At 46.5% G+C, this 12,541-nt stretch overlaps 4 protein-coding genes across 4 annotated transcripts; 2 read left to right on the forward strand and 2 right to left on the reverse strand.

The window, feature by feature from the left end:
• Positions 1-545: 545 nt before the first annotated feature.
• Positions 546-2,918, reverse strand: GL218_01274 (Bifunctional purine biosynthetic protein ADE1; the record flags this gene model as incomplete). Its single annotated transcript, XM_033577737.1, has 1 exon — positions 546-2,918. The coding sequence occupies one exon, from the start codon at positions 2,916-2,918 to the stop codon at positions 546-548; it is 2,373 nt and encodes a 790-aa protein (XP_033439477.1).
• A 942-nt stretch (positions 2,919-3,860) lies between these two features.
• Positions 3,861-4,685, forward strand: GL218_01275 (uncharacterized protein; the record flags this gene model as incomplete). Its single annotated transcript, XM_033577738.1, has 1 exon — positions 3,861-4,685. One exon carries the CDS (start codon positions 3,861-3,863, stop codon positions 4,683-4,685), a length of 825 nt encoding a protein of 274 aa, XP_033439478.1.
• A 610-nt stretch (positions 4,686-5,295) lies between these two features.
• On the forward strand, positions 5,296-7,761 carry GL218_01276 (uncharacterized protein; the record flags this gene model as incomplete). Its single annotated transcript, XM_033577739.1, has 1 exon — positions 5,296-7,761. One exon carries the CDS (start codon positions 5,296-5,298, stop codon positions 7,759-7,761), a length of 2,466 nt encoding a protein of 821 aa, XP_033439479.1.
• Positions 7,762-8,995: 1,234 nt separating this feature from the next.
• GL218_01277 (putative eukaryotic translation initiation factor 5) lies at positions 8,996-10,354 on the reverse strand (the record flags this gene model as incomplete). Its single annotated transcript, XM_033577740.1, has 2 exons — positions 8,996-9,283; positions 9,341-10,354. 2 exons carry the CDS (start codon positions 10,352-10,354, stop codon positions 8,996-8,998), a joined length of 1,302 nt encoding a protein of 433 aa, XP_033439480.1.
• Between the last annotated feature and the right edge of the window lie 2,187 nt (positions 10,355-12,541).

Consider the following 12,541-nt stretch of genomic DNA (forward strand, 5'->3'; position numbering starts at 1 on the left):
ATTCATCGGCTCACGAGCTTGTTGGCGCTTACTTGTTTGCTAACTTTGGATCGCATTGTTCGAGTTTTCTTTCTTTTTTCTCAAATTTTAATAACTCGAACTACGACTACGGTTGAGGCGCAGATGTGGATTTTGTTTATTATCATCGTTGTTATTATTATTGTCGTCATGGTTAATATGACCGACCGACTGATACGAGCATGAGCATATCATATCATATCATCATATCATAACGCATCGTTTTTATACATATACACAAATATACAAATATACATATACCTCATATATATATCGTCTTATTGGTTTTGTTGTCACCGACGTGGTATATAAAGTAGCTAGCTAGCTAGCTACAAGGCTATGCTATAACTATGTCTTTTCTATAAGTGTGTATGAAGTCCAGTCAATCGGCGAGATACAACTGAATCAAAAACATTTGTGAATTTTAGTATAAATCCCCGCCTCCCTACCGACCATATCCTATCAGCTCAACTTCTTCGAGCCAGACTTTACCCCTTTTTTTCTTTTTTTAGTTACCCCAGCCTAACCTAACTCCAAGAATCCAGATTCTTCAACACACAACCCGGCGCTCCCTCTGCTCTAGCCGTTAACTTGCCAATAGTATACACTGTTTCTCCGTTCTCCTGAAATTTCTGCGTAACAGCCTCCGCGTCGGCGGGACTAACAACAGCGACCATACCCACGCCAGTATTAAACGTTCGCGCCATTTCCGTAGGCGCAACGTTACCCGCGGCGCGCAGCCAGCGGAATACAGGAGGAAGTTGCCACGTGCTTACGTCGATCTCGGCAGCAAGGCGAGAGGGTAGCATGCGCGGCACGTTTTCGGTGAGGCCGCCGCCGGTGATGTGTGCAAGACCCTTGAGTTGTGGTAGCGAGGCCAGGACAGAGCGGACGTAGATGCGGGTTGGTGTTAGGAGGGCCTCGCCTACATTCTTGGCAGAAGAGTCCCAGGGGGCGGGGCTTGCGTAGTCTAGCTTCTCGCGCGCAAGGATGCGGCGGACGAGGGAAAATCCGTTGGAGTGAACACCGGAGGAGGCAAGACCTAGAAGTACGTCGCCGTCGGCCATGGCGTCGAGACGTGGAAGCCGGCTGCTTGCGCGCATGACGCCAATGGCAGCACCAGCAGCATCGTAGTCCTCCTCCTTGTACATACCCGGCATCTCAGCAGTCTCACCACCGACTAGAGCACATCCAGCATCACGGCACCCAGCGGCAACGCTCTCAACGAATACGGCAGCAACTTCGGGGTCGAGGCGGCTGCAGCCGAAGTAGTCGAGAAACATGACTGGTTCAGCGCCTTGGACGACGAGATCGTTGACATTCATGGCAACCAGATCGATTCCTACGGTGCTATGGTTCTTAGTGGCTTGCGCGATCATGAGTTTAGTACCAACACCGTCGATAGCACCAACCATTATGGGCGCATCGCTCGAAAAGCCAGCCTTGGACAAGTCAACTTCACCTCCGAAGCCACCGATTTCAGCGTCGGCGCCAGCACGCCTAGTTGATCGGACGGCGGTTCGTATTCGCTCAACGAGCTGGTTTCCGGCGTCAATGCTAACACCTGCTTCTGCGTATGTCAGGGCTTCTTTAGTATCGGCCGTCGGCTTGAAGGCACGGTGTGCAATATCCCTCCGGTAGTACATCTTGTTGAACTGGATGAGCTTTACTCCTTCATAAGCCTTGTCTACGGCAGCCCGGAGGCTTTCTGCAGCAGTAGCGCTAGCGGCTATCACTCGGCCACCCGCTGTTTGCAACTTGTCATTTGCTAGTTTCGTGCCAGCGTGGAAGATGTTGATGTCTTTAGGAGGGGTTTGGACGGTTATCTCGTCACCCTTTGCGTAAGACTCGGGATAACCACCAGCAGCAACGACGACGGTTGCGCTGAATCTAGGTTCGATGTTGATAAGGACGCTGTCTAGGTAGTGCTCTGAACAGGCCACCATAATCTTAGCTAGATCTGTGTCTTGCGATAATAGAGGCAGGACAGTCTGAGTCTCTGGGTCACCAAATCTGACGTTGTACTCAAGAACCTTGGGACCAGTCGAAGTGATCATGAGCCCGGTGAAAAGGATACCGACAAAAGGCATCTCATCCTTGCGCATGCCATCGATAGTTGGCTGGATAATATCACGATCGATTTGGGCCACAAGGTCCGGTGTAGCAATGTTAGTCGGCGCATAGCATCCCATACCACCTGTGTTCAAACCTGTGTCTCCCTCCCCTATTCTCTTGTGGTCTTGCGCAGGGGGTAGAGATTTTATTGTGTAACCATCGCTGAAAGTCAGGATGCTTAGCTCGTCACCAGTTAAGAATTCTTCGATAACGACTTCATCTCCCGCAGACCCGAATTCCTTATTTTGCATAATATCCTTGAGAGCTTGGTGTGCCTCCCCTTTCGATGTGGGTATAATAACACCCTTTCCAGCAGCTAGTCCGCTTGCCTTGATCACTACGTCGTGTTGCACGCGGTCGAGGTATTCCCGGGCCTTGTCGTAGTCGGAGAAGTTTTCGTATGCGGCCGTTGGTATATTATGCTTCTTCATGAAGTCCTTAGAGAAGGTTTTACTACCCTCCATCTGTGCAGCCTTTTTTGAGGGACCGAAACTCTTAATGCCCGCATTTTCGAAGAAGTCAACAGCTCCTGCGACAAGAGGAGCCTCGGGACCAGGGATCACATAATTGAGGTTATTTGATTTTGCTAGTTCGAGTAAAGCTGGGAAGTCTTCGGCAGATACTGAAGTATTGTTGGTGACTTTAGGGCATGTCGCTGTGCCTCCATTTCCTGGAACAGCTATAATTGACTCTACTAGAGGCGACTGGCTGAGCTTCCACGCAATTGCGTGTTCTCTCCCACCATTGCCAATGAGAAGAACACGGAGTGGATATTCGATCCCCATGGCTAAAACGTATAATTCGTTAAGATGAGATTAATTGTTAATTATAGGGACTATAACCTAGCCCGGCCCTGGGTTTTAAGGGAAGTGACAATTATGTGTGTACATGTTGTAACTTTCTTCTAAATTTTTCTGGCTGTAAAAATGAAAAATGAAAAATGCCCCTCACCTGAAAAGTTACCCCTCCCCCGCAATCTAGCGGGGCCACTAACCTGCATCATAGCCTGCTTAATGCACTTACATACCTCCTAGAGGCTAGACATGTATAATACAGTGCCTATTGATTGATATGCAAGTAATTGCCGGAAGAACAGTTTCATACATGTAGATAACTTGGAAACGTAACCTTCCATTGAAACGGGTTGTCTACATATTTGAGTCACTAGCAAGTTTAAACATAACTACATGTAACTAAATACCAGGCAGTTATATATATGACATAAGTATAATAACTAGGTACCTAAGGTACTAGCTTAAGAGAATATTAATAAGGTTAGGCTAAATAGGGGTTATTAAGATCTATACCGGAGTTTAGATCGTCTATCACATAGTCTTATTTAAAAAGCATTGACATTTTATAGAATCTGCAGCATACGAAACATGCATACATTCTTTAATAGAACACCTCCTGACACATATTATATGCAGTACTCCAATGAAGTATGTACTCCCAAACAAGCAACCGAGTGATCAAACACTAGCGTAGATTAGATAAGGCACGCTTAGCCTAGATGAGACAAGGAGTATGCGGCTCATCGGCTCATCTACCTCGAGGGTAGGAGGGGTGACATGATCACTTGATCCAACTGATCCAACTGATCCAACTATATCGAGACAACTTCTCTCGATGCAGTTTCTATGTTTTAATTGACTAACTACCTATTATACAAGATATACAAGATAATCCACGCAATAACTATTAACGACTAGTTAACCATCGTCGCTATGCTCTTCATTGGTTTGACAGGTTCGATTGCTACTGGCAAATCAACCGTGTCTTCCATCCTTTCCTCGCCGCCTCACTCACTACCAATCATCGATGCAGATATACTAGCGCGCAAAGTTGTAGAGCCTGGAACCAGCGGCTATAAAGCCATCGTGAAGCACTTCGGCCCTACAACCCCGGACTTGCTGGTTCCCGTCTCCGAATCTATGCCTGTCGACGGTCTAGATGGCAAAGGCAGACCACTGAACAGGCCGGCGTTAGGTAGACGTGTCTTCGGCAACAGCGAAGAGCGCAAGAAAGATCGAGATGTTCTAAATCACATTGTGCACCCAGCTGTGAGAAAGGAGGTGTACAGATCCATCTTTCGAAATTACGTGAAAGGCCACTGGGCCGTCGTCTTAGACGTTCCGCTGCTTTTCGAAAGCGGCTGGGATAGGTTATCCGGCGTGGTGATGGTAGTAGCTGTCAGAGACCCCGAGGTGCAAATGAAAAGGCTTAGACAGCGTGACCGTCATCTAAGCCGAGAAGACGCGCAGAATCGCGTTCTAAGTCAGACAGACGTGAGGTTGAAAGCGAAGAGATGTGAGGCAAGAGGGAAGGGAAAGGGAATAGTTATATGGAACGACGGTTCGAAGGAAGAGCTAAAGACAAATATAGATGCCGCTCTCGCAGAAATCAGAAAGAGTAGCCCTCCATGGTGGAATTGGATATGTCTCCTTATTCCTCCGGTAGGCGTTGCTGCAGGCACGTGGGTATACTGGCAAAATATTCGCGCCAACAAAAAGTGGAAAGAGATGGAGTTGGATGAGAAGTCAAAGTTATAATTATGAGTCTTACATGGCGATTTTTAAGCTAAGTATACGCGAATTTTATTAGGTACTTTATTGAAATGCATTGTATGCAACGTCATATCGAATAACTATACCTAGATACATAATGTGTGTATGTCGTTGTTGCCGTCGATAATCGAATGGAAAGAGCGACGAGGGCGACGCGACGTAGGGAAACATTATTGACTCACTACCAAAAATAGTCACTTACCCAAATCATTCGTGATTCCCTTTTTTATTTTAGGTAGTCTACGTACCCGGATATAACTAACTTTCAAAATCCCACTTCAATTTCTAGACAATTATATTCGTCCATTGATAAGCAAACCCAGCTTCATCACACAGTTTCAACCATATTCAACAACGACCTCCTGACTCACACACAACTTTGGAAGTTTTCTAACTCTCCCGCACAATCCTGTCAATCCTAATACTATCCTTCTTTTTTATAATTTACTACGATATCGAATATTTATCGTACGATTAATTATACTTATTCAGTGCTCGATACCGCCTTCAAGTCCCCTCCTTTATTTTAAGGAGTTACTCGACACAATTGAGGATTTGATAGGTCTAGCCTGAAAAATTAATTCGACTTGGTAATATGCCGCCCAATTCATTTTATGAGTGGGTGGCCGGCCAAAATGCACCTCATAGTTCGACGCCCAAGACACCTCGTCCAGTTTTTGCGCTCCAACTCGAGACTGACGATGAATATGAATCCGACATTTTGAAGCTTACATATCCTAGGACGGGACGAACTAGACTCCCCTATGGAAAGAAAGTTCGATTCACAGATAACGCCCATAATGTTAAAGCCAAGGAACCACATTTCCAGTCTTCACTTGACCTGGACACAGATGCTAGCAGTACAGCGGTTGAAGTTAATAGCGGCGATGATGAAGCTGCTACAGACGAAGATATAATCCTGGATTGTCCCTGTGCAAACTGCATTGTAACACGGAAGATATTGAAGAAGACAAATCGGACTAAAGGAAAGAGTAGGAAGCAGCAAAACGTCTCGACCGCGTATGAAAGCAATAATGCAGCTGTTGTACACGCCAGACACAAGGCGAAGAAGGCTAAGGAAGCAGAAGCACTGAAGTCCAAAGGAGGGAGTAGCAAACGAAGAGCTAAACAAAAGTCTAAGCATGCCAATAAGAAGTCAGATAGTGAAGTGGAGACGACTGAAACTGAGACTGATACCGATACTGGGACTGGCGAAGAGACTGGAAGTGAAAGCGAATCCGAAAGCGAGTCCGAGTCCGAGAAAGAGCATCACAAGGAAAGGGGGAAGAATAAGAACAGACAGAAGAAGCGGGATACCCAAAATAAGAAAACGAAGCAGGGCAAGCAGAACAAGAAAAATAATAAGCAAGACAGCCAGAAGACCAAGGAGGGAAGATGGGACAGGGAGGATAATAATGAAAAGCAAGACGAGCAAAAGGACAGTCATAAGCAGGGTACCAAGGAGGAAGAAGGAGTATCTGAGCAAGGCAACTTGGCTGAGGATATGATTCTTCAAGAGGCCGACGCAATCAAAAAGAAGCGAGCGGAGGCGAGTCAATACCCACCCCAGAATCCCCCATATGCACCCCAGCAAGCAAACTTCCTTATGCCACCTCATGCTCGTATGTTGCAGGTTGAGCACGCTGTCGAATTGCCCAATGACCCTCGACCCAATGCTTTCTTTGACGGGGTACACGGAATCATGCGAGTATATCATGGGCCGCACTACGGCAATGCCTATGGACAACTCTACCCCAATGCGCCATATGTAAACCAGAACCCAACCGTCAACGTGTCATACCCAGTACATAATCCATGGCAGGCTGCGGGGTTCCAGCCCTTCCATGGAGGACAGCCTCCGCCACCCGCACCACCGCAACCACCGCAACCATCGCCTTATCCTCATCCACAAGAGCACCCTCAACATCCTCCAGCCGCAACTCGGAGAGCTCCTGCAGATAATTCCTGGTTCCAAGGATATGGTAGCGTGACGATTGGTAAGCCTCCTGAAGAGGCCCAGGAAGCCAAAGACTCTAATTCTACACCAGACCCCAACCGAAAGAACAACGAAGCTTGGTCTGAACAACATAGTACACCTGCGAAGAAGTCAAATTCAAGAAGTGATCGCGGCGGAAAATCGAATGTCATTCCAAGCATCGAGATTACCGACCCCGAGAAACCTCAGGGGAGCGAAGGGGCCAGAGGCAAGTCATGGGGCACTCAGAGTGATCATGGCTCGCAAAAGGTCTCGGAATTCAAAGAGGAGGGGAAGAATGATAGCAACGATTCTGACAAGGCTCAGCAGTCTGGAGGAGGCGGGTTCTTCGAGGATGTGATTGCAAAGGCAGAAGAAGTATATAAGACTAATTCGGAACGCTTCAGTCCTGCACCCCTAAATGACGATAACCAAGCCGGTAACGGAAGCTTTGGTGATAACAACGGTGGGGGTTGGGGAGGTGGCGTCAGTTGGGGCGACGGCAATAATGACACTGCCGCTGGTGATAATTCATGGGGCGAGAAGGATGCGCAAGAAACCACTACAGGGGTCACAGATCCATTTAAACCGGCCGAAAATAATAGCAATGGCAATTCTTCCGACCCGGCTGGAGGCAATGCTAGTATTGATAATGTGGCGGTACATGGGGATCTGAGCGACAAGAAGGATGGCGACAATGGCAGTAATAGTGGTAGGAATAATGGCGGCAAGAGATCTAAAGCTAGTTCTAAGCGCAGTACTCCGCCTAAGGGACCGCCTGGGTGCTGGGTCAGTAATCCACCATCAGAGAACGAGGAATCGAAACCTCGCGCCAGTCCGGACAACGTTGGACCCCCTGCTAGTGGAAACGGCAATGGCAAGAAAGGGAAGGGAAAGGGGAAGGGGAAGCAAAAGGAAAATGGTAAATCTGAGAACAATCAAGCTTCCGGGAGTGGTAACGGTAACGGCGGCTGGGGCGTCAGCACGGGCTGGGGAGATCCAGACGTGGCTCAGAGCTCCGGCGGCGCCTTCGACGACGACGATAAGAACAAGGATGGCAAGGAGCAGCATAGCGTCGAATGGTAGAGCTTATACGATTACGCCCGCTCTTCTTTCAAACTGTGGAAATAGTCGTTCCATGGTCGTCCTTCATCCCTTTTCACACCGAATCAGTTTCCTAAGCGAGATCCCGGGGAAATTCATGGTCTAATACTATTCTCGTTTGGGGGTAGAGCTGTTATAAACTCGCTTGTATTACTTATTTTTCCTTGCTGTTACTGCGTACTCGGACAGGCGTTTTGGTCGGCTAGGGAAGGGAGATATCAAAGCCGTTATATGGAATCAGGGGTTAGGGGTTAGGGAGTTCAGGGGTTCAGGAATCAGGAATCAAGGAGAAACCAGCTAGCTACGTAGGTAGTAGCTGGTTATGGGTATAAGTAGAGTAATACGATACAATTAAACCCCCCACGCATGAGTATACGTGATTATACCTAAGTAAACATAAGGCTAAAGTATAGAAATGCGAGTTGTCTCCTTGGTATATCTCACTCTGCCCGCCGTAACGAGACTTATTATCCCTCTGAAGTGCTAACTTAGGTACCTACAGAGTACCTAAATCATTTAGCTAATAGAGATTTAGCTGAGGATTAATACATATTCTGTGAGAATAGCTTTTTTATATTTGAGCTAATTAGAAAATTTTTTTTATAGTAATTATAGGAAGGATCATCTATAAGTCAGTACTTGGTACTCTAGTAGATAGTAAGCTAACTTGTATACATCATAAACCGGTCCAAAATAAACACCTGATACAACGATGTTATTGTAATTACTTGAAATATATTATTATTATGCTTGGGATGGGAGATGCCGATATACCCGTCCGATATAAAAAAAATATCTTGACGTATCGGAACCCAAGATATTTCGTACCAATGAAGTCTCCCCCCTGACGTTACACCAAGCCCTAATCGAATTCACATATCACAAGATGCCTACAATAAATATAGCAAAAATCATTTTTAGAGTGGAATAGTTGTTATTAATTCGGCTTGGCAGACTAAAAAACAACTCGCATCTGCGTATAAGCAGAGTAGAAAGATATACTATCTGTTTTGCTGGTCGAAACCACTGTAGTTTTCTCTACGCAGAAAAAAAGTGAATTACTTCACCAGCGCAAAACTTTTTTTTGGAGCCAATGACGAAAGGAGAACCTCAGAAGCACACAAGCAGAGAATAATTATGCATGGAAATCAAATCGACAATCTACCAATGATATCCACCAAAACACAGCTAACACGTGCAATTTTAAGTCCACTACTTACTCCTCATCGGAATCCTCTTCGGCCTCGTCCAGCCACTTGATGAAGGGCTCGGCAGCGCGGCGGATCTTCTTGGAAGTAGAAAGATCCACGTATTTCTTGCTCGCCTTGGATCCCCACTTCTTGATTATGTCCTCACTGACGATGAGGTCCTTGTCGTAGAACTGGTGAAGGATCTTGACAATCTTATCACTGGTTAGCAGCTCGGGGTGTTCCTTGCTCTGAGCGGCAATGAAACGTTCGAGGCCGCCTAGCAGGGCCTTCTCATGACGCTCCGACGTTATAATCTAAGAAATGTTAGTATATAATTTACATAACTAGTATAGCGTTATTATAAGACATACCTGTTTGAGCATTGCAGCGCGCTTGGGAATCTGAGTGAGGATGTTCTCATCAAACAGAGTCTGGATCAAAACCAAGACAGTCTTGTGCTTGGTCTCGATTCCAAGTTCCTTGGCTTTCACATAAATTTGAATATCATCAACCTTGTTAATACTACCAGCCTTGGCGGCTTCCTCCTGGATCCAGTCACCCAGGGTGTCGTAGACGGTGTGACCACCGCTCTCTCCTTCATCGTCATCATCCTCGGCACCACCGAGGACGAGTTTCTGACGGAACTCGCTGGGGAGCTGGCTCTGACGGGCCTTGACGGCCTTCTCGGACATATCGACAGCCCAGTCGTCATCTCTGACGACAGCAGGGGCGTCAATAACTTGGGCGTCAGCATTAATCTTGCGAGTGAACTCATCGTCGCTACCAGCATCGTCCTCGTCTTCAATCTTGTCACCACTCCCGTTGGAACCGTTCTCGGAATTCTCACCGCCGCTTCCCTGACCGTTCTCTTTGTTGCCGTTCTGCAGAGCTTGCTGCTTGGCCTTGCGAGCGGCCTTGCGTTCAGCTTTGTCTTTCTTGCCGCCTTTCCTAGGCTGGTTCTTCAGAATGAAGCCACTAAGTTTTAGACGAAGATCAACGTCGGTGCGTTGGCCACAGGCCTTGCAGTCAAGCACGATGTGGCCATCCTTGATGACAACGTCTGTCTCAGGGTTCTTGCACTTCTTGCAGAGGACAAACTTGTTGATAAAGCCGTCAAGATGGTCCTGAAGCTTAGAAGCCTCGTGAGCACCGTTGATGATCCAGCGGTCATCCGGAGGGTCAATATTGGTTTGAGCGCCAAGCTCAAATCCGAAGTACTTGATGACATATGACCCAGGGCGGGCAAGAGACTGAGCAACGCTGCTCAGATTGACGACGACAGTCTTGATACCATTGCCTTTGCCTTCAATCTTTGTCTGAATTCTTTCCATCTTGTAACGATAGAAGGCATCGGTGACATCACGACGAACGTTGACGAGCGCCATTTTTGCGGTATTGAGTTAGATAGACTGTCGAGGTAGAGACACGGTAGTAATTTTTTTATCGGTCGGGAGGATCGAATTCCTTGAATATAGGGAGGAAGGGGACTAGATAGTCATTCGCAAGTGACGATGACGAGTGAAGCAGGAGGGGATTTGAGTGAGCCAGGATCTCAGTAGAGAGGACTGTTCCTAGTGGACATAGGGAAGACTGGATTATAGTTGCCAGCGTTGGAAGGCATTAACTCGGGCGATTCGTAGTCGATTCGTTTTCAACCAACGGAACTGATATTGGGGCTACAAGGTTTTCGCGGTATGCGAAACGACTGCAGCGTAAGAGGGGGAAGGTGTCTAAACACAGCGGGCTTGTCGTGCTGATACATAAACAACAGTGTATCCTGTTACCCTTTTATGTGTAGGGTGTATTTGGTCGAGGTATTGAGATAACAAGCAGAAGCAGACCTTGAATGCCGAAAGGTTGTTCACAAGGCCTCTTGTATCGGTGCGCCTGAAGCGTAGATGTTCAAAGCGTAGGTAGTTTATTAGGGATAGAGTAAGTTTGGTTTATGTGAAAGCCGGCGTAAGATGCCTAAATGCAGAACAGGAGATGGCAGCGATTGCCGCAGTTTTTAAATCCTGTTGTAAAAGTACCTAATGAGCAGAGCTGAAAACACAGCCGTGGTCTGGCGCGAGTTGTGCTAATTTGGTTGCTGTGATGGGCGGTTGTGGTTGTAAGTTGGAAGGATTAAAAAGAAAAAAAGAGGGAAGTTTGTTGGGAAATGTGGAAGAAATGGAAGTGGGAGACTAGAAAAAGAGGAGGGCAGTCAAAGAAATGGCCCTTAAGGAAATCGCGGCGGTGGTGGATGAATAATGAAAACTGTGCAAAGCACCGCCTGGCGCCTGCAGGTAGGTACATAGGAACACATCCCACCTAAGCCACCTAAAACTGCAAACTCTAGCACAAAAAAGCTTTCCCGCAGGTGGGGCTTAAGGCGCCTAGAATTGCATCTTTGTCCATTAGCGTTGCCTATGTCGGTACCTAGCCTTTTGGCCCGTGCTTTAGCACTTAGCGGGTACATTTAAACATTACTCGTAAAAGCCTTTACATCAAGTACCTCCCTCTTTACATACCTAAGGCACGGATTGCATGCAGTGGCGATTGGAAGACATAAGAAACATCTAGGGGCAGCTACCTATGGGAAAAGAAGTCCGAGGGAAGGAAAAACCGAGAGGTTCTCGGAGCTAAACTAAACCATTGTACATAATGCTAATGTTAATGCCAATGTTAATGTAGCATAATGACTTTATTGGCTACGTCCGTAAGAGCAAGGCGAACAATTCTGGTATTTAAGGCTTCAGCCGGTAGAAAATACCCAAGGTTGCTAAATACATAATACCTACATATAGGTACCTCTGATGTAGGTAGGTGCATAAGTACATCCAAGTCAAACGCCGAAGTCAAACGCAATGGTATCCAAGACTTTTTACATCCGAGAGGATTTATGAGAAGGAATAATTATTGCGTGCATGTATTACTTGACTAATCATTTCCTAGCGTCTGTTTCTAGTAATATAGTAATATAGTAACACATGTGACCATCACTACTTTTTACATAGATGATATATTAAGTACCAGGTAGGTAGCATACTTGGGAAGGACTAAAGAAACACTTCGTACAAATATGGATATATCGATTTTCTAAGGACGTCACTATGACTTCTAAATAGTACCATCCCACTACAAATATTGATATCTCATTTTTTTAAGTTGCGAGCAGTGCAGCGCCGGATGCATACCAACTCCTTTTCCGGACTTTATCTAATAACCGGAAGCTGACGTTATAGAGGTATGGTCCTGTAATGCCCAAGGTATATGTAGGTACCTTAATTATTTACGCAACACCCGTCTTCTTGACGTACCTTGCCGAGGCATCTATCTGTAAAGCCTTACTCATATCGGGCATGTATTCCCCGAGTAATACATAGCGTATGGCAATCTGCGCCTTACATACAGTCTGCAGCGTTTGCAGCTGTCTTGCATTATATTTGTACATCTGGCACCAATCATTCACACCGTGGTCTGCTAAGTCCGTTTGATTAGTTTATTCTGTCTGGGTTTCCCTTGGTCGACCGGGATGCACGATCCCAGATTTTCTATCCGCATTTCTCTTGGCAACCTGGGGGGGATGCATC

The sequence above is a fragment of the Daldinia childiae genome, assembly GCF_008694065.1.
Source record: "Daldinia childiae strain JS-1345 chromosome Unknown Scaffold2, whole genome shotgun sequence".
NCBI lineage: Eukaryota > Fungi > Ascomycota > Sordariomycetes > Xylariales > Hypoxylaceae > Daldinia > Daldinia childiae.